Source organism: Pan troglodytes, chromosome 8 (assembly GCF_028858775.2).
Source record: "Pan troglodytes isolate AG18354 chromosome 8, NHGRI_mPanTro3-v2.0_pri, whole genome shotgun sequence".
Taxonomy (NCBI): Eukaryota; Metazoa; Chordata; class Mammalia; order Primates; family Hominidae; genus Pan; species Pan troglodytes.
Genome location: NC_072406.2, coordinates 105212330 through 105235244, shown reverse-complemented (window position 1 = coordinate 105235244; position 22915 = coordinate 105212330). Strand labels below are relative to the sequence as shown.

Sequence of the window (22915 nt, the reverse complement as noted above, 5' to 3'; positions counted from 1 at the left end):
CACTGCACTCCAGCCTGGGAGACACAGCGAGACTCTGCCTCAAAAAAAAAAAAAAAAAAAAAATTAGGCACAATAAGAGATTAACAACAAAAATAATAAAATAGAGGACATACGACAATATACTGTAATGAAAGTTATGCAAATGTGGTATCTTTCTCTCACACACAAAATGTCTTAATGTACTATACAGCAGGTAACAAAAACTGCAGAAAGCAAAACTGTGGCTAAGAGGGACTACTGTAACATGAAAATGTCTTGAGCAATGCTTATATAAGATATTTACACAGACAATGTCATACTGGAATGATCTCATAAGACAACTTTTAAAGAAACTTAAGAAACCAGTTTCAAAGTATTTGTGGAATGGGAATAAAAATTACTTTCAGCTTAAAAGCTTATAAAAATGGCCAGGCACAGTAGCTCACGCCTCTAATTCCAGCATTTTGGGATGCCAAGGCAGGAGGATGACTTGAGGCCAGGAGTTTGAGACCAGTCTGGGCAACACAGCTACACCTCATCTGTAATTTAAAAAAAAAAAAAACTTGTAAAAAAAAAAAAGTGTTTCTTTGGGATATTGTTGTAAATACAAAATAGGCCAAGGGTAGCTCATGCCTATAATCCCAGCACTTTGGGAGGCTGAGGTGGGCAGATCACTTGAGGCCAGGAGTTTGCGACCAGCCTGACCAATGTGGCAAAAGCCCGTCTCTACTAAAAATACAAAAATTAGCTGAGCGTGTTGGCACACACCTGTATCCCAGCTACTTGGGAGGCTGAGGCACAAGAATCGCTTGAATCCAGAAGGCAGAGGTTGCAGTGAGCTGAGACTGTGCCACTGCACTCCAGCCTGGGTGACAGAGTGAGACTCTGTCTCAAAAAACTAAAACATAAATATATAAATAAATATTTGTCAAACAATAGCTTTACTTTGAGAAAGAAATATAATAAAGGTTTTCTAATTAGAGAAAATTAAAAATGCTTTCTGGGAAAAGAAAATTAATCTTTCTCTTCCCTAGGAAAAAAACCATTTTTCTTTTGTTTTCTAAATAAACATTTCTTTTTTTTTAAATAAATGGGTAGGTTTTTAGAAACTTTGGATTGTGTGTGTGTGTGTGTGTGTGTGTGTGTGTGTGTGTGGTGTGCAACAGACAATTGATCTTGTCCAAAGAGCCTATCTAATTATTTTCTATAATATTAATGATGTTTTTCCTAGCACAATGCCTTATACAGAGTGGGCACAAACTATTTGATATCTGTTGAAAAAAATCAGTCATTTCTGCTTCAGTTGCAAACTGCTGACATTTAATTTTTTTAATGTCCTTCACAAAGAATACATTATTGCAAATTTTTCCTCAGACAAATATTTTATAATCCTTCTTGTGCCCCACTGATTTTCAATTTATCAACTGTGGTGCCTGATAGAATTGTCAACCAGGGATTTTCATTGTTTAATCAGTGTACCACTTATTTGAAAGCACTGCTTGAAAATTGCTCACATATACTCATATCTTGTACTTAAAGAATTATAATTTGAAGGTTGATAAAACCCATATCCAAAAGCACATGTAACAAGGCTAATGACCAAATAGCATATCCAGTTTTGAAGCTGATTGACTAACGTCAACATTAGATTATGGAATCTGCTAGCCTTGTTACCTAAAAAAAAATAAAGTGAAAAACAATGGCAATACTAAAGCCTTGTGAAATCTAAGGAAAGGAGAAACAAAAATTCAGAAATTTCATTTGGAATGCAAGGTCCTGAGCTTATTCTTCTAGCAAGTATCTAAAAAGTTACTTACAGGGCAAGTAAGAATGACAGAATCATTTCATTCATTTATGACAAACATTAGGGGAGTCCTAGAAAAAGGCAAGAATGACCAGACAAGGAATAATGGGGAAAATGAATCATGTTTTTAAATATCCCAATCTGGAATGCCACTTCAGTGCCTCTCTCTAGAGGCCCTAAATGTGAAGCTGAGATATTTTTATCTTCCTGTTTCAGGAAGTTAGCCCTACTCCTAAGGCTGCTAAAAGTTTAGCTGAACCAGGCCTTCTCCCTCCTTTCTGAACTATCCTGCTAAATACATTTTTTCATATAATTTAAGCATAGATTCCTAGTAATACATAAGAATAAACCAATATAGTACTTACATTCACACTGTATGACATCTAAGTTAAACTGCTGAACAGCTCCCATGCTTATTTGTTTTAACTCACTGTCCAGTAGCATCTGCATTAAGGATGTTGACAGATGCTGGCAGGCTGACATGCAAGCTGTCTGAGCAACTTTCCCCTGTTTAAAACAATCAAACCAAAAATCAAACAAATAAACACACATAGAAATACATCATAAAGAATCAGAAAAATCATACACCTGGCATTCTTTTTGTTGCTTATGCTTGGTACAATAGTGGTTACTTTCCTTCCTGTTTCTGTATTCTGAGTGGTTATACCTTTATATCATAGAAATTAACATTAATATTCTTAGTTTACTTGGCTTTCTCAGGATATAAATATCATTAAAGCTCTAACTGCACAAAGGAAAATTAAAATACCAGTTAAAAACTATTATTTCAGATCTCTCGAAATACTGAAAGCACTTTAGAAATGCATATTAAAATGACACTTATGACATAAAATAAGTCATACTGACAGAACATTTTATCCATATAATGCTCCTTAATCTCTCCTTTAGCTAATTAACCAAGTCAGAATAACGGAAGTTAACAGTATAATTTACTATTATTGCTATTTAAATTACAGCTAAAATTCAAAATACCCTCTGAATCGTAAGTCCTTACTTCTAATCAGAACATTAGTCTATAGCATAGCTTCAATCACTGGCAGAAAAAAAAAGGTTTGTCTACCAATATGACTTCAAGATTATCTACAGATGTGCATTTAGCTTTAGAAATTCAGTTTTTAAATCATCTGGTAGGTTGGAAGTATGTGGTTGAATACTTGTGGTTTTCTTTCAGTATAATATACATCATTAAAAAATATTTCCTACTATAATAATCTCCTAAAACTCTACATGAACTTTCACTGATGGCCTAAATTGTTTTCTTAAAAATGGCCTTTTTAAATGTTTAGCCTCTGCATTACACAGCTGACTCACAAAACTACATCACTTTTAGTGTAAATTAATTTTTTTTTTTTTTGAGACAGAGTCTCACTCTGTGGCCAGGGCTGGCGCAATCTCGGCTCACTGCAAGCTCTGCCTCCTGGGTTCACACCATTCTCCTGCCTCAGCCTCCCAAGTAGCTGGGACTACAGGTGCCCACCACCACACCTGGCTAATTTTTTGTGTTTTTAGTAGAGACAGAGTTTCACCATGTTAGCCAGGATGGTCTCGATCTGACCTTGTGACCCGCCCGCCTTGGCCTCCCAAAGATAAATTATTTTTTTAAACAGGTTTTGCATTTCAACTAGAGGTTTAAAATATTATAAAAACTCTTTTAGGTAAAGTTCTCCTGCGTAATACTGCTCCTAGGATGGCTACCTTCAACTGACAATCATGTGATTTCGTGATGGAATGACTACTATGATAGGATTCAAAGATCTATGAATATCATCAGAAATAATTACTTTTGGAAGACATGCCATGTTTTGCCTCATTTGCATTAACAAATATTTACCCAGTCATATTTGATAATTATATTTTTCCTACTTATCTCAAAGGCCAGAAAGCTACAAAATCATGACCAAAATCCCCCAAACAGAAATGTTACAATATATTAGTACAAAAACATATTACATAGGGTTGATTTGTGAGAAAGGTAATAAAGAACATAAATACATTTTCAAGATGCTTATTACAACATTTGTTAAATCACACATTAAAAGTCAGACTAGAAACAACTTTTTGAATGAGTTTTTTGCATTTAGACACTATGCACAGTGAAAAACTGCATATGTGAAACGGAATGTCAATTTCTCAATCGAAAACTTAAGAGATAAAAGCCGATGCAAACAATATATTTGACAGATACTGATGAACTGCCAAAAAGGAATGTAACAAACAATGCAAAACCCAGCATGATTCAAGATCCCCCAAACTCAAGAGGAATTAGTCTGGGAGACATGCAGCTCCATTCCCCAAGCAGAATAATATCAATATGAATGAGAAGTGGGGAAGCAGAGAAAGGAGAAATCAATGGCATGTCATTTAATTACAATGTAATAGGCTTCAGAATACTTAATGGAAATGTCATTTTGACCTAATGGAACAACTAGTGCATTTTAGTTTAATGTGCTTCTCCATCAAATCAGCTCCATGTCCTATGCATGCTGCCACTATTATGTACTAACTGCAAAAGCTGATTAATAAATTGCCAGAAAATTACTATTAAATTAATTTCATAAGCAAACACACTGTACAATATAAGTGGTATTATTTTATGTAAACTTTTAAAATTTAACATGGGTTCAGACACTACAAATGATTACATAGCAATAGCACTGGAGCTGAAAGTAAGATGGTAAGAGTAGACACTGGCTATTCCAGAAACCTGGTGGAAATAAGTAATGAAAACACACATGCACACATACGTACACACACACAAATTTAGCTCTTTATTTAAATATCATGCGTAATACTAAAATCCTAACATTGAATTTCTTTTGATTAGGCATACTAAATCCAGGCTTATTGTTCTCAAAGATAGAAGATTAAAATATTTATAAAATATTTTATAAATCTTCAGATGAAATACATAGCTCAAAATTTAAGTTCACAATATCAAAAGTTCAGATTCTTTAAAATTTTTTAAAGTTATATTCCATAAGATTATACGATATTTTTTAAATGTCTACTTTGTAACTATAAAATGTATACAACTATTCTTAAACTTCATGTACTACATATTTTTAGATAGAAATGTTAACACTCCAAAAATTTACACACCCGAAAATATATTTGAAAATTTATTTTTAATGTCTATAGCCATTGGCACACTGGTATAATCTTCTGAACACTATTATTATTATTATTATTATTGATGCCTTTAATAATATATCATTTTCTAGAATAAAAATAGTCTGAGTACTTTTACAATGATCTTTTAAAAACTAGCCCTTTTCATTAGAGACGCTCTAGTTTTTAACATTATTAACAAAAAAAGCCAAAATAATTAAGTGAAGTGACTGAGAAAACACAGCACATTTAATAAATTTCAAGCACCTCAAAGTTTCTCTTGCCCTCATCTGAAAAATTAATTGCAACTATTACCAACATTTTCCCTCTCTTTACAAAGTTCAATAAATAAGTAAAAACACCTGCTAAGCTTTTAAAGTTAACTACTTTTTTACCCTGCTCTAACATTTGGCTGAAAACAACTTGCAAAGAGAGAAAACCCTTAGACAAACTTCTTATATTTCAAAGGAACTTGTAAAAGAGAATCTGCTGACATATTAGATCCTTTTTGCATTACCGAAAAGCTTTTCTTCTAAGAACAATTGTGGTAAAGAGACATTTGGCTCCTAGGAAATTCCCAAAGGGTCAACCATATGCATCCTTCCATGGCACCTTCACAGTGCTGCTTTCTAGATTCATGTCTCAAAAACAGCTTTCATCATTTACTTGTGTGTCAGTCAATATGATTTATGGACTGCATTCAACAAAGTCAAAGCATATAGAATGAGAAATATGACTACAATCTGCTAATTTGTTTTGTATTGAGCCACTTAAGAGTCAAAGACCTGATGTCAGACTGAGACCAGTAACACAATTAACCAGCCGGTGACAGATTCATCCATCCTCCCTGCCAGGCTGTGCCAATCAAAGACAGCATGAGGCGACATTTGGTGAAATCAGTAAGAAAACTCATTCTCTAAGTAACCTATGTGAGACCTTGATTGACACTTTTTGAATTTAGTTTGTGGAACACAGCCACTCTTTACCCAATAGTCCCTTACTGCAAGCTGTGAAATAAGGCTTTTAATGCCAATCACAGGAACAATAAACCACAAACCACCAACCCTCAGTTTAAAAGGAATTAAGAAAACACATCTGCTTGTATGTCAAGACAAATTTCCAAAATAATTTACTATCATAGATTAGGCTAAAGACACTCCGTTTCCTGTGAAATATCATAAAATAACAAGGTAAAAACACAACATAGTTTATTAGATTATGGCTCAAAACTGGTTTGTTTTCAAAGTAATGTTTTCATGATCTACTCTAATATAATTGTAAGAGAAATGTAGAACACTTAAAAACTAATTTGGCCCATTTAAATTTTCATTTGAAGTTTTCATTTGTGTCCTACCATTTTCTTATTTCAAAGGTCTATTAAAAAAAGGTTTGATTTCAACAGTAATTATTTGAAAGCACTTTACAATGCTGCTTTCATTCTCTCAAGTACATTTAATGTTAAAATGTGCTCTTGAAATCACATTCTTTCCGTATTGGTCTACTCATCCTTAATGATTCCAGGAGAGTCCATTTTTCTTTATTTATATTCCCACAAAAGGTTAACTTTGTACAATAAACTACTTTTTTACTTAAGTAAAAAGAAATACACAGACTCAAATATATTGTACAACATATTATTCTTTACATTGATAAAAGGTTTTGTTTAAAAAGTCTAACTCTTGTCAAAGAAAAAAGGAAAACCGAAATAAAATCATGGTCAATTTGGATATTAAACCTAACACTGATAAGTGACTTCATTAATTCTGATTCTGTATGGCTTTTTAAAGTTACCTAAATTAACGCAGTAAAATATTATCATTTTATACAAACTCACTATCATCGTTTGCTACATAAATTTCAGTTACGAGACTACGAAACAGTCTTTTTCAGAAGCAAAAGAAGGGAAGTATTTTAATGAATTAAATTTTTAATTCATTAATGAATGAATTAATGAATAAATTCATAAATTAATGAATTTAATTTCATTTCGGTATGTGTATTTTAAAAGGTTATAAATTGTAGCTCTCCTAAAGAGTATGTGTATTTTAAAATGTTATAAATTGTAGCTCTTTTAAATTTTAAATTTAAATTTTAAAATACACATACTGAAAGAATGAGGTATTTCATCAGGTGGAAACACTAAAATTAAAAATTATAAATAGTTAATTGAAATATTAAAAAAGAGGTATAGTTGAAAAACAGGTATTTTAATTCAAGAAATCTGTTACTCCTCCATTTTATATAAGAACCACTAATCTAGAGTTTTACTATATGAAACATCTTGTTCAAATGTAAATACTGTTATGAAATCAGGAAAAAGATACCTAAAACATAGAATATGAAACTTTCCCCAAGATTATTTCACAAATGCACAAGAATTTCTGTACCTAGTAAGATCAGTTTTAATTCATTTTCTGGCTGAACACTGCACATAACACTGAAATGTCTGATTCTCAATAATATAGAATAGATATGTTATAAAGGTTTAAATATCAAGATGAATTCCCTTAGTGAGTTCAAATAACATTAATACTACCTTGAAGACAAATTTTTTTTTTTTTTTTTTTTTTTTTTTTTTTTTTTTTTTTTTTTTTTGAGACAGAGTCTTGATCTTTCACCCAGGCTGGAGAGCAATGGAAGGATCTCGGCTCACGCAACCTCCACCTCCCAGGTTCAAGCAATTCTCATGCCTCAGGCTCCCAAGTAGCTGGGATTACAGGCATCTGCCATCATGCCCGGCTAATTTTTGTATTTTTGTAGAGACAGGGTTTCACCATGTTGGCCAGGCTGGTCTTGAACTCCTGACCCCAGGGGATCGGCCCACCTGAAGACAAATTTTTGAAATTATGCTCTAAAATTCATAGATCAAAATATACTCATTTTAACACCCACAACATTCCCCCAAATACCTCTTTACACTCTATATTCCTCTTATACTCTATTTCTGTCCATCTCTAACTACTTCCAGCCCTGAAAGAATGAATTGGGACACATCAGTTAACCACAATCCCACAGTCAACTATAAATTCCCATTCTCCCCTCTGAGGTTGTTCTCCTTCCAACAATTACCAATCATAAGGGTATGAGACAGTAACAGAAATGTCTACTCTTAAGACACACACACATACAGAGAGAGAGAGAGAGAGAGAGAGAAATAGAACATGATCATCTTAAAGTTGAAAAATTTTTTCCTGAACTGGGAAAACCACAGGACTGCATAATACATGGCGTATTTTTACTTCCCTCAAAACTTCCCCTATCCCAATCATAGGGCTTATCAAACTTTGGCAGTCTTTTTGTTTGTTAAACAATCTTTTGAGTATGGCCTTAGAAGGCATGCGGTATCCAAATTTTTAGCTTTCTACAAGTAGCACTGCTTCTGCCATGGCAGTCCCATGATATTGCCAAATTCACCCTAACTTTTGTTTTTTTTTTTTTTGAGATGGAGTCTCACTCTGTCACCCAGGCTGGAGTGCAGTGGCACCATTTCAGCTCACTGCAACCTCCGCCTCCCAGGTTCAAGCGATTCTTATGCCACAGCCTCCCCAGTAGCTGTGACTACAGGCATGAGGGACCATGCCCGGCTAATATTTGTATTTTTGGTAGAGACGGGGTGTCACCATATTGGCCAGGCTGGTCTCAAACTCCTGACCTCATAATCCGCCCACCTCAGCCTGCCAAAGTGCTGGGATTACAGGTGTGAGGCACCACACCCGGCCAGACTCTGTCTTGGGAAAAAAAAAAAAAGTTGCCAGAATCACTAACGGGTTAGACAACAGAAGTGGTTTACATATAATCATTAATTAGTAAAGTGGACAAATGTCACTCAAGCAAACTGGCTTCCCTTTCATACATGTAGGTGGCAGACTATTATAAACAGCCATATACAAAAAGATAGCACAAAGTAGGTCTTTGTCACTCATGAATTTGTATTTAGGTTTCAATTCTTGATATTGACTCTCAGAGTCTAGTACAAGCAGAACTTCATTTGCTGAGGCACACATTTGAATAACATGTTCTGTGAAACGGGTTATGATGGGGGAAAAAATGACTCAGAGACTGAGTGCAGTCAAAGTCTCAACCTCCCTGGGGTTGGGGGAGGGAGAGCATTGGGATAAACAGATAATGCATGCTGGGCTTAATACCTAGGTGATGGGTTGACAGGAGCAATAAACCACCATGGCACATGTTTACTTATATAACAAACCTGCACATCCTGCACATGTACCCTGGAACTTAAAATAGAAAAAAAACACAGGAAAACAGTCTCAACCTTCCTAACACAACGTGGCTTTGCTTTCTTCTGTTAGTTAACATGAATGAAGTAACTCTCATTAAGGTCTACAGCTTCAATTGCATTTTATATAGTTCTTTCCTAATCCACTGGGTTCCTACTAAAACTCTCGTGTTGTTTCCTTTTAAAAGCCCTTTCATTACTACTACTTCCAACTAAGCCCTGACCGAGGGCAATTCAAAATATTGTTTTCTGCAATGTTTGACATCAGGAAAATATTTAAGTATGCTATGCTATATACAAACTTAAGACTTATAATTTATGAAATTAAATTTCTCACCAAGATTAGCCAGCACTTGGCTAACTTAGACAACTTAGTAAATGTCTAAAAGGATTAAAGTTACGAAATACAAATATGTTCATTTTCAACTAAGAAGCAAGATTTTTAAAAATTAACATCTAGTAGTGAAAATCAACTGTTTTATAACATTAAGAAAAAGCTTAATAAGAATAAAACTTCTATTTCAAAGAGTGGACCTTGACTATTTCCAAATTTTTCAAATATTTTGTCTCAAAGTTTTTTTAACTCTTTCCAATACAGGGATATATTATATTGTCAATGGTTTGTTCATGTTGATTTTTGTATACTTGGAATTAACTCATAACAATGGATATAATATAAAAATGGATATCAAAATATGTCATAGAAATACCACTTTGATTCCCACAGAAATAACTACAACATAAAGAACTTTTTGAAAATACTCGATATTCAAGTGCCAAACTTTCAAAATCTCTAATGCAAATTTATCTAAAACTGATCCCAATATCTGCCCCTGCCTCGTTAAACTGACAATAACAATTTGAGTTTTTGGATGGCCGGTCAGTTTTACTTCTGAATATCACTTCTGTATGTTGAATTATATGGTTCATCAGCAGGAAGTCTGTTAGCAAGCTTAATAAGCACTCAATGATTATTATATTGAGTGAGTAAAAAGGGCAAATGAAAGCCTAAGGGTCTGTGTCTTCAACAGGACAAAGTATTTCTCCTTAATGTTGGGAATTTGCAACAGTTATTCTGGTGCTAAAGGGTCTTTTGTTTTGATCACTACTAAATTTACAGTTGAGTCTAGAGAGCTGTGGTTTTAGTTACTGTATTTTTCCTTCACTGAGGTGTGCAAGAAATGAGTAAAGTATAAATACAAATATTTCTAATCAGTACTGGTATCATCTTTACTAAATAACTCTCATACAGATATTTTCCAAGTTTCTGCCTGAGAATAATAGATTGCACCTTCACTTCAAAACTAGAAAGTATTCTCTATTTGACAAATTTCAATTTGGAAATTGATTTTTTAGGCAGTATACTTTTATACGCTTTATACAAACAAGAAAATGACCTTCATGTTGTCCATTTCTTCACTCTTTCATATTTACTTAAAAAAACACTTATCAAGCAACTACTTTGTGTAAGACACTGTGTTAAGTGTTACCAAATATACAAAGATGAATAGATGTAGTTCCTGACATAAGAGGTGTAAGTTCTACAATAAGGAAAAGAAGGCAAGTCTACAAACAGCAGTAGTATAAAATAAAAACAGGACCATAAAAGCAAGACAAAGTATCCACATGCAGTTAAGTGGAATCAGCAAAGGCTTTGTGAAAGAGGTTGCATTAGAATGTCTTTGGGAAGAGATCCAGGATTTTTACAGTTATAAATAAAGCTAAGGCAGAAAATCCAAGATAGATCCAAGACACAATGAATATGCCAGTTTGGATGCACATGTTTAGTAATGGTCAGAAATGCGTGTGTGTGTGTGTGTGTGTGTGTGTGTGTGTGTGTGTGTGTATTTTTTGTAGAGATGGGGTTTTGTCATGTCAGCAGTGATCTTGAACTCCTGGCCTCAAGTGATCCACCTGCCTCGGCCTCCCAATATGTTGGGATTACAGGCATGAGCCACCGTGTCCGGCCTCAGAAATATATGTGGAAAGAGGCTGAGATAATTTTCTTTTTGCTAGCCTGTGGAATTTCTACTTAATTCAATAGATAATCAAGAACCCCTGATGTTTCTGAATAGGGAAATAAAATTAGACTGTGCTTCAGAAAGAATAATCTAGCACTGGTATATAGGATGGACTGAAGTAAGGAGACACTGTTGGTAGAGACCAATTAGAAGACAATTACACTAATCAAAACTTGAACTTCAGTAACAGGAATAAGAACAGAAAGAAGAGGATATAGGTTAGGAACACTTGCATTTCAAATGCTAGATAAGATTTTGTTTTTCCCTAAGAAGAATTTTCAATATTTATACATTCAAAGAATACTTGTTAGTTCTTATTGTGTCAAGAGCTCACAAGTAAAGGTGAAAAAGACAAATATGGAAAAAAAGCAAAATACGATTAAGCCATAAAAAAGGTAAGAGCTAAGGCAATTCAGAAGACCAATACTGAGCTGGGATGAGAAAGAAATACCTGCACTGGGTCATGAATCACACTGGGTCATGCACTGGGTTAGACTTCTACGAGTGCAGTTTGGGATCAGGGTGGTAGAGAAAAAGCATTCAGGAAAAGCATAAACCATCTTTGAAACAAGTAACGATAACAACTAATATTTTTTGAGTATTTATTATATGCCAAGCACTTTTCTAAACATTTTAGGTATACTATTTCATTTAAGCTCACAAAAATCTGTAGGGTATATGTTGCCACATACCTCATTTTACAGATGAGGAAAGACCACAGAGAAGTTTCCAAATGCACCTTAATATTAAGATGCATTTGAGGTGAGTGCAGTGCTTTTACAATCTAGTCTCAGAGAATCTTGACTGCTTCACAAACAACTAATATTACCTTCAAATTTAGGTTTCCACAAAACTAAAAATTTATCAAGGATGTTGCCAAAGTAATTAGCCTTTAATTTAAATACCTAAGCAGAGAAAAATAAGCCTGCAGGAAGTTCATTATTTTCTAATTTACATGCTAGCTTTAGTTTATATCTACTTACCGACATGGCTGCATGATCATTGTTGTTAGTCTGAGAAGGAAGTCAGCAAGGCAATCAAATAAAAAAGGAAAATGTATTCTAATCACAGCAGAATCAGTGTTTAAAGTAGCAAAAGGGAATATACTCTAAAACAAGCAAGTTCTTTCTGTGTTTGTTGCTAATTTAGAGGCATTCATCTATCACATAAATGTGACCATAATTTTTTATTTTGAAGATTTAGGCATGAGTTTTTACATCCATACTAATCAGACAAATCCTCCTCCATACTTTTGTCTCTCTCATCAAGTTGTCTAGTCAGAATTAAAAAACCAAGAGCTTTAGCACTTATGTCTACTGAATAAGCAAATTTAGAACACATCAGTTTTTTGACAAGGTTCTGTGCTACAGAGCAGTGATTCTCAAATATTAAGCAACAAATGCAGCTTGTTAAGCTTCAAAAATTTTAGTTCAGTTAGGTCTAGGGCCAAGCACTGGAACCTAAATATTTAACAAGAAGCTCTTCCCACAGATGATTTTCATACAGAAAGAAATGTCAATTTCTTCAAAAATGACAAAATTATAGAGAATATATTATTCTGAAGATGCTTAGGATAAGTCTACTTCTTCACATAATCTGCTAATACAGCTTAAATAAATTACTCGAGGAAAGATGGCACACTAAATTATTTTACAGCTAATTATTTAAATGTTTTGTCTCCCCTAAGGAGTGAACAGCAAGTCAAAGTAAAAACTAAATCACTGGTCTCAATTTAAATACATATATGCCCCTGCCGTAGTTCTGTACTAATCATAAGGTACTGGCTTATTCCTTAAAAGCATTAAGGATTAATTACACATTAATTCCATAAATAATAAGAATTAATTAAAATATCCTTAAAGTACTATTTAATTTTTTAAATTACCTAATTTACTTTTCAAATTTTAATAATAAAATATATGGTATTCAAGTACTTTTTTTTTTTTTTAAGAAAAAGATATTTACCCAGATATGTGGATTTAACTTTATTATATTAGGTCAATGAAACCAGAATTTATGTATTAGTGGAAGCTGAACTTCCAGTATTGCCTAGACTGAAGGTCCCCCTCCATATGGGAAGCTGCCCTCTTCACCAAATACATAATGAGTAAAGGAGAAACCACAAGCAGAAATGGAAGAAGCAGATACTCACTAGCCAGGCTGGTCAACCTAATTAACCCTAGTAGGCACTGGGACAGCAGTTGTGTTAACCAGACAAAGAACTCTTCTGGAAGACTGGAATAGACCCTAGATAAACACTAACTTTTTTCTAGATTAACTTCGAATAAATTTTATTTGCATTAGTAAAATTATCCCACCATCATAGTCATTTTATTCAACTATATTTTCCATAATCTTTAATCTTTCAAAGTGTATATAAAGATGTCTTAGGAGATACAAAGGCCACAAAGTTAAGATGAAATTCAGACAAAATTTAGTAACCTAGTCAATAAAAGTCAGTCAACAACATTCAACATATAACTACCATGTATGTCACAGGATGTGATAATGAAAGTATCACAGTTCACAATATATCATTTTTACATGAATTAGATTCAATAAATCACATCAACATTATTCATTGCCGTTATAAATTTTTAAAAATTAACATTCAAGTAAGAAAAAACAATTTTTAAGGATATATATATATATACAATATATGGTTATATTTTCATGATAAGGAAAACACATAAATGTATTCAAAGCTGCCTACGCCATAATTTAAAAATTGCAATCCTTGTATTTTTCAATTCTTTTTGGTGTCACATAAAATAAAGGGTTATTAAAGCCATGATTGTACTGTTGACTACTACCTTTTTCCTTTATAGTTTTCAATCATGTAAAAGGCCATCTGAACCCATATACTTAGAAAAAAGTGTGAACCAAAAAATAAAGGGCAGAAAAGTGCAGAGCTAAAAGAGGACATGAGGTGTCAGAATAAATAAATCAACATTTGGATTGAAACGTTACATTTGTCTGAAAGAATGATGCTTACAAACATACAATATTATATACAGGGACTTTAGAGATGATCTAATCTTCTAGGAGAAGGAAGCAAGTTGTTCAGAATCAAGATGGCAGACTAAGTTAATGTTTACTCGTATCCTGAGATACAAGTAAAATAAAAAGTATAGAACTTCAAAAAAGAATAAAATGTTTTCAACAGCAGAAAAAAATGAAGGTGTATGTGGGAATTCATGAACGGGTGCTTTCTGCAAGACAGAAAGCAGATGAAACAGAGAAAAGAAAGCCACTGCCCGTTATATGCTAACAGAGAAGTAGTACAGTAGAGCTTGGAGCCAGCTGTGCATTAGAAGTCCAGAGTTGCAGGTATGAATGAGGATAAAAATGAGAAACGGGATGGAAAACAGGGAAAATAACTGAAGATTTCTGAAACAATTGTACCAATGATCCCCCACCCAGAGGGCCAGAGAGCACAGGCAATTACCCTAATGAAAGAATATTTTGGGGAGAGCTGAGGCTCCTGATGCAGGGAGAAGTAAAGGGGAGCACAGGAGAGCAGAGGGGGATGGGGCAAAAGGAGGAAGAGGGAGAAGAAGGAAAGGGAATACATTCTCTTGATATTTCTTAGAATTCAGGTTTTGTTTTGTTTTGTTTTGTTTTTGAGACAAGGTCTTGCTCTGTTGCCCAGGCTGGAGTGCAGTGATGCAATCATGGCTCACTGCAGCCTAGACTTCCTGGGCTCAAGCGATCCTCCCACCTTAGCCTCCCAAGTAGCTGGGACTACAGGTGTGTGCCACCACACCTGGCTGATTTTTTGTATTTTTTGTAGAGACAGGGTTTCGCCACGTTGCCCAGGCTGAAGAATTCAAATTTTAAAACAGATACTAAAACCTGGATGCCAGAAGACAATGAAGAAATGCAATGAAAGTACACAGAAAAAGCTAATCAACCTATAATTATATAACCAGCCAAACTATCAATCAAGCATGAAGACAGAAGACATTTTCTAATATGCAAGGACTTAAATAGTATACTTCCCTTTTGTGGGAAAGTTATTAAAGTTACTGAAGTTTTACGGGAATTCAGCAAAACCGACTGGTAAAGTAATTTTTAAAAAACAACAACAAAACAAAACAAAACAAAAAAACAAGAAGCCTGGGATCCAAGAAACAGTTCCTACCACAGGAGAGCAAGGAACGAAAGTCCCAGGGTAACAGCTATGCCCCAATTCTAGAGAGCAACCGGTACTGGTTAGGGACAAAGACCTCTTAAAAGAGACCTCTTGGAAAGAAGACATTTTCACACAACTGAAGGAAAGGAAATTAGAACACTCAATATGATGAAGGTACAATATTCACTCATCAAAAAGGAAAAAATTATGTTTTAAATATTAAGTCAACTAAAATGTGTATAATTTCATTAAATAATGGAGTATAACTTTAAAAAATCTATTTGGCCATGATGCCAGAATTATTCTCCTTCAAGTGCCCAGAAATTGGATACTGGACCCCAAAATGAAAGGAAAACAAAAAATGCAAGCATACTATGCTTTGTGTAAAGGGAACAATATGGGCATAATCATAACAAACACCAGTACTGTTTACTGGTGTTTAGCTTGGAAAGCCAGCCTACGAGAAAGGATAGATTTGATTGTGGTTGTCAGAATGTAAATACTAATAACCTGAATAAAGATAAAAATAATAGTACAGCTATCAGAAGAGAATAGATGGAAGAACTGATGGAGCAAAGGAGAGGAAGGCTAACTCCTTTATTTCAAATAGAAGGGAATTAAGATACTGATTAAAGTAGAAAGAACCAGAAATAGAAGTACAGTATAACTATTTTATATAAAGAAATAGGCTTGGCGCAGTGGCTCGTGCCTGTAATCCTATCACTTTGGGAGGCCAGTGTGGGTGGATCACTTGAGGCCAGGAGTTCGAGACCAGCCTGGCCAAAACAGTGAAACCCCATCTCTACTAAAACTACAAAAATTAGTAGGGCGTGGTGGCGCACGCCTGTAATTCCAGCTACTCAGGAGGCTGGGGGACAAGAATAATTTGAACCCAGAAGGAGGAGGTTGCAGTGAGCCAAGATCCCTCACGCCAATGCACTACAGCCTGGGCAACACAGTGAGACTCTGTCTCAAAAAAAAAAAAAAGAAGAAGAAGAAAGAAATAGAAGAGATTTTAAAATGTAACAATCAATACTTTAAAAAGGGGGAAGGGAAAGGTTGCTACTTGTACTTTTGTATTTCATAGGTTCACTAGATATTCTCTATTTTTTAATAAGATAACCACCAGAAGAAATAAAACCAAATAGTGAAAAATAGCAGTCTGGAAGACTGGGAGTGGAAATGGGGAAAGGGAAAGGAGAGGGTCTATTTTCCATTCCAAACTCTTTTGGACTACTTATCACACCATTTATGTGTATTAACTGGAATGAAAGCAAAACAGAACAACCTTTATTTTTAGCTCTATGAAATAAAATAGACATTAGCAAATTAATCCAGAGGTTAAATAATTTGTCTGCTTTCACAATAGCGGTTAATTGGAAGAATCAAGCCTAAAACCCAAATCTCAAAAATTTCAAGATAGTGCTGAATTCTCAGAAAGAATTCTTAAGGAGAGAATGATTTTAAAAGTTAGATACTATCCATTTCTATCCAAATAATGTATCTTTATTTATTCTTGAGCATATATTTGTTTCTCAATTAAAGAAAGCATATTATGTTCTAAAATCATTAATGGAAACTAAAAATGCAAATTAAAAATTTAGTAACATCAGATACATTTAGTGGGAAAATAGTTTACAAAGGATACTAAATTGGCACATCAGTAAAACACTACAGCCCAAAGCAAACAATTAAACCAAGGGAAAAAAACTCTTCAAAGGAAATACCTGAAAAGAGAAACACCTTAAAAGGGACAGATGGAGAAGAAGATGCTGTTTAAATCGAGTAACACTTGTACATTTCCCCATCTTGAAAGAAGTTTCTACTATAATATTTTTAATCTTATTATTGAGCATATACTGTGCTTGATTTCTTGAGTTAATAAAAACTAAACAATTTTTCTTTGACAGCATGATTATAAAAGTTATGCTTTATTTAGTGGTGTGCTAGTAAATATGTAACAATGATTCTCTGGGGAAAAAGCCTTAATTTGTATCCTTTTTTTAAAAAAAATGGTCTAATCACTCCTACCATGGCTACCAATGTGATGCCACTGTCAAGGCACAGTTGGAAAGAAGTGTGCACAATTGGATCTTGGGATATATATTTCCCAACATGATCTTGAGGCCATTTACTAATCTTAGAGTAAAAGATATTCAGAGGAATACTCCTGTTAATAGATTTTGTTTAATGGACAGCTTTTTAGGCATCTAATCTCTGATGTGAGATTTTCTTGAAAAATACCCCAAATTACCACATAGAGAACCATATGCCAACAATAAATTCATATTATTACTAAAGATCATGTCTGGTTTTTTTTGTTTGTTTGTTTTTGAGACGGAGTCTTGCTCTGTCACCCAGGCTGGAGTGCAGTGGTGCAATCTTGGCTCACTGCAACCTCTGCCTCCCGGGTTCAAGTGATTCTCCTGCCTCAGCCTCCTGAGTAGCTGGGATTATAGGCATGTGCCACCCTGCCCGGCTAATGTTTGTATTTTTAGTACAGACGGGGTTTCACCATGTTGGTCAGGCTGGTCTCGAACTCCTGACCTCATGATCTGCCCAACTCGGCCTCCCAAAGTGCTGGGATTACAGGCGTGAGCCACCGCGCCCAGCCGATCATGTCTTTTTTTTTAAATTGTCCATCATACCACTTCCATTAATGCAGAAAATCAAAAGTTAAGCATATTTGAAAGCAAAGGAAAAGATATCTTTCTGGGAATAAATTTTTTGATATTTAAAATTCAAATTAGAACCAGATTTATCTACTAATTTAATATCCCTAGAGTAGTAGCAAAATTAAGCAAAGAATATTACATTATAGTTAAAGACAAAACAATGAAGAGTTTCTACAAAGGAAGAAAAATGAACAAATTGATCATTCCATATCTTCTATTTACTCTACCATAAAAGACAATCATTTGTTAGTATAAATATTTGCATAAATTGGGTACCTTTAGTGATAAACACATGTGAAGACATTTTTAAAACTCACTGTCATTTACATGTCTCCCCTATGGACGGTAAATCAATAAACTATCTTCATTAAAATGAGTACACAATTAACATTTATAAAGGAAGAAAATGTTAGCTGTTATTTCCAGAAACGGACCCATGCTGGGTGGTTAGGCAGTAAGTTCACAGTAAATCGTTACTGAGTTCCATTTGGCAGTCATGAAGAATAACAAGATATGTCCAAGCTGCTCAACAACTTATTCTACTTATATTCATGTCAGTGATGAATGAATGTTTAATGTTTTTAAAAATTCTTCTGGTTTAAATTTTCTGGCTAATATAAAATCTTGTTTAAAAAACAAAGCTTGCTTATACATTCACCTTAGAATAGTGTCATAAATGCATAGAAAAAGAGAACCTCAAGAATACTTGCAAAAATGTTAACAGTGATGATTTTTATTTTTATTTTGTAAGACAGAGTCGTGCTCTGTCGCCCAGGCTGGAGTGCAATGGCGCGATCTAGGCTCACTGCAACCTCCACCTCCCAGCTTCAAGCAATTCTCCTGCCTCAGCCTCCCGAGTAGCTGGAATTACAGGTGCCCGCCACCATGCCCAGCTAAAACAATGATGATCTTTTTACAAGATAAAGGTGATTTTTGTCTCCTTCTCTATACTTGGCTATATTTTCTAATTGTCAGAAAAAAATTATTAAAAGAAAGGAAACTTACACATTTAAAATATTGAAAACTGGCATGATTTCCAAGGGTACTAATTTAGAGATAAAATTACATATTAATCAGACCTCATTGGCATTAGCTAGCATCTGACTGTTAGCAATTGTAAGCACTGCAACTCAAGCTATAATAATGATTCAAATATGCCTTACAATGAATGCCTTTCATAATAAAGAACATTTTCAAGTGGCTGTATAATACAAAGTCATAAGAATGAAAACTCATATCAAGTTTAAAACACAGGCATAAATATAACGAAAAAAAGTGAAAAAGTTTCATTACACAATGAAACTAATACTATAAAGGGTTTTAAAACTGTAACAAGGGAAGAAAGGAGAATAAAAGACCAAACTAACATTTATTAACAGTACCCACTTTTTGCCAAGTACCCTGCCAGACAACTTCTCTACATACTATTTTCATTCATTTTATGACAGTCCTATGGGAAAAATGGATTATGCTCATTTTGCAGAAGGGAAGAGGCTCAGAGAGATTAAGCAACTTGCCAGGATCCCATAGCTAGTAAATTACAAATCTAAAGTTCAAATATAAGTATTTCTAACTCTACAGCCCATCTATGCACATCCTCAAGCACTCAGATCTCTAGAAACAATAAAAGATAAACATTCCTCACGTGAATTTGCCTTTTTATTATTCTAATTGAAGATGCTATATTTAGCAGGGAAGCTTAACATTTTGGGTAATGGGAAAATATTTGTTATTTCTATCAATACTATTTAGCTTGCTGTTAATTCCTGTAGCCAGAAGAGAGGCTGCCTTCTCAGCTAGAGCATAGAAAAATGCAGATGAACAGGTATTTTAATCTGGAGGCAAGGTGAGGGGATTTTTTTTTTTTTTTTTTTTGAGACAGGGTCTCCCTCTGCTGCCCAGGCTGGAGAGCTGTGGCATGATCTCAGCTCACTAAAGCCTCCGCCTCCTGGGCTCAAGCAATCCTCCTGCCTTAGCCTCCCAATAGGCTAATCTTTTAATTTTTTGTAGAGACGAGGTTCACTATATCGCCCAGGCTGTTCTCCAACTCCTGGGCTCAAGCGACCTTCCTGCCTCAGCCTCCCAAAGTGTTGGGATTACCAGTGTGAGCCACCACAGCCAGCAAGGGAAGTAATCAATTCTCTCACTCATCTAACCTTGGATATAAGAGGTATTTAAAGCGAACATTATTTGGGTTATTGTGGTTTTCCAAATCCTACAGGTTTCCACTGCTACCACAATATGTGAAAATGACAGAGTTCTTTCCCTGGACTCCATCAAAACCATCATTATCTATTAATCTGTACTGTTCTCATGTCCTGTGAGCAGAGAACAAAATTTCACTGGATAGATCATAACTTTTCTGGAACAAATGGAACTTTTCACTAGGCAATGGTCATCAGCAATTGCACATCATGACAATCTTTGACTAAGAAAATATTCTGATTAGCCAGGCATGGTGGCCTGCACCTGTAGTCCCAGCTACTCGGGAGGCTGAGGGAGGAGAATCGCTTGAACCTCGAGGCAGAGGCTGCAGTGAGCCAAGATTGCACCACTGCACTCCAGCCTGGGTGACAGAGCAAGACTTCACCGGAGGGGAAGGGAGGGGAAGGGATCCCTTTTGGCAGGGGACTGACAGAAACTAAATACTCAGTTTAAGGGTGGAGCTTTTAAGCTAAAAGCTTAAAAGGTTCAATCAGGTAACTTTCAGGGAGAGTCACCTCTATCCCAGAAAATCTCCAAATTTTTACACTATTGGACAATATTTGCACATTTGAAAGAGTGCCCCTTGGTTTCTCAGCTTCCATTGACTCTAACGTACTCCATTGTTCCTGAACACTACCAAAACCAAAGACAGGGCACGGGGCCCAACCAGAACCACCACTTAACTCATGTCTGTAAGTAGGATGGCTTGTTCTGCTTAAGAGGACTGATTTGCAGTTAAATGTGATAAGCTTCGTCTGAAGCTTCTTTGAGGGTTAAAGAAGGCCAGAATTGGCCCTTTACCCTATTTGGGTCCAAGAATAACCTTAAACCAAGAAATCATTTTCAACTTAAAACATTTAAATAAAAATGGTAGCTTAATGTAATGCCATACTTCATCTAGAAAAATAATAGATTTAATGCCTCTGCCTCTTCTCTTTGCTTAAAAGAAAACAATCTAGTTGAATATTTAATACAATTTCAGGATTTTAGAAAACTAATATATAAAGCAATAATAAAATCACTCTATTGACTCTAAAATTTACCATAGTCAATAATTTATTATTTTTGCTTGAAAATCATGCTTGTAGTTCATTCTTGAATAACAATATATTGTTGTTAGGACCATTTTTCTCTTTTGTTTTTTTTTGAGACAGGTCTCACTCTGTCACCCAAGCTGGAGCACAGTAGCATGATTACGGCTCACTGGAGCCTGCACCTCCCACGCTCAAGCCATCCTCCTACCTCAGCATCCTGAGTAGCCAAGACTAAAGGTACACGCCACCATGCCCAGTTATTTTTGTATTTTTTGTAGAGACTGGGTTTCACCATGTTGCCCAGACTAGTCTCGAACTCCTAGGCTCAGGTGGTCCTCCCATCTTGGCCTCCCAAAGTGCTGGGATTATAGGTGTGAGCCAACGTACCCAGCCCACTTTTCTTTTTTCTTAGGTGTAAACTATTATTTTCTTTTTATATGGTTGTACCTTGTATTTATTGTTGAATTTATTGGTCTACAAAAATTTATTTCCTTTATAGAAAAATCTATGTTAGATGACATAAAAATCCAAAATGGCATATGAAGACTCAGCTAAAGCCATACAAAATGTCGTAATAGATAGATGAGTGATCTAGTTAGACCAGGATTCTATTTCTCTCAATGCCACCAGAGTATGTCTTATGAAAAAGCAGGGTTTCCTCTAGGATGTCAGCCTAGAAGGTGACCTTGGAAGGTGAGACATTTACCCCAAACATTTCTAACACATTCCATTTATGTACAAAATTCCTACCCATCACCTCAAAGCAATACATGACACAGATATTAAAACATAAAACGTGTGTGTGTGTGTGTGTGTGTGTGTGTGTGTCTGCAAGCACGTGCATGTGTTTGTTCTTGAGGATTGCTTTTGGCTAGAAGCATGATTTATACTGACAAGGTGAATTCAAATTAATTTAACAACCATTTAGTATAAACTATATAAAAAGCACTTCTATAGAAATTCATTGATATAAAAATTAAATATATTTATAGATTTCCTTTTTCAGTTCAAAGACAGCAGTTGGGAATACAGTATCATCCCTGGGTAGGAATACAGTATCATCCCTGGGTAAGCTTCTAAAATTCTCTGGCCCAGATCCATGATGACAATCTCTTTAAAATAGTCTTCCATTAATTTTTTTTAGGAACACCTTCCCTCAACTTTTCTAATTGGTTCTTTGAAGCAGTTTCTGATGGAGAAAGAGTAAAGGATGAGGAAAATTACCTTTTTTTTCCCCATTCCAAGCAGGGAGAGGATGGTTGGGCGCAGCTGTATAGGTTCCAGATTAACCTATTTATGCCTAGCATTCCATTATTGGAACACTAAGCTTGTGGGAGTTATTTATATCACACTGCTCAAGGTCATCTCCAAGATCTGATTTTTCACACAAAATAATTTGCAACCTCCAGCATAAATGGGTTAAACACTTTATTCTTCTGTTCAGCTATATCGTATCATAAGATAAAAAGGTTGATAAAATTTCTTCCTATTTTTTTGTATAAAACTATTGCATTCATGTTTTAATAGTTTTATTATTTCTGGATATACCTAGTAAGAGTATGTTCATCCCACCATAATATCTCTAGTCTTTGCAGTCCTCATCTGAAGAATCTAACATTTCAGCTTCTTTATACCCAAATGTCCTTGCTGTATCTTTTTTTTTAATGTTTCATCAACCAACTGTCCAAAATGTAGA

General features: G+C 34.9%; 1 protein-coding gene across 36 annotated transcripts in view; it reads right to left on the bottom strand.

Moving 5' to 3' along the window:
* Positions 1–22915, bottom strand: part of EXOC6 (exocyst complex component 6) — a 254843-nt gene that overhangs the window by 59646 nt on the left and 172282 nt on the right. For 31 of the 36 annotated variants that reach the window (XM_054659792.2, XM_054659800.2, XM_063782004.1 and 28 more), the window contains one exon: positions 2149–2290. In XM_054659792.2, coding sequence (XP_054515767.2) covers positions 2149–2290 — 142 coding nt within the window. Of the gene's footprint in view, positions 1–380; positions 519–2148; positions 2291–7507; positions 7737–12045; positions 12184–22915 lie in introns of those variants that run through there. The other 5 variants (XM_054659793.2, XM_063782003.1, XM_063782018.1 and 2 more) reach the window with 3 other exon arrangements.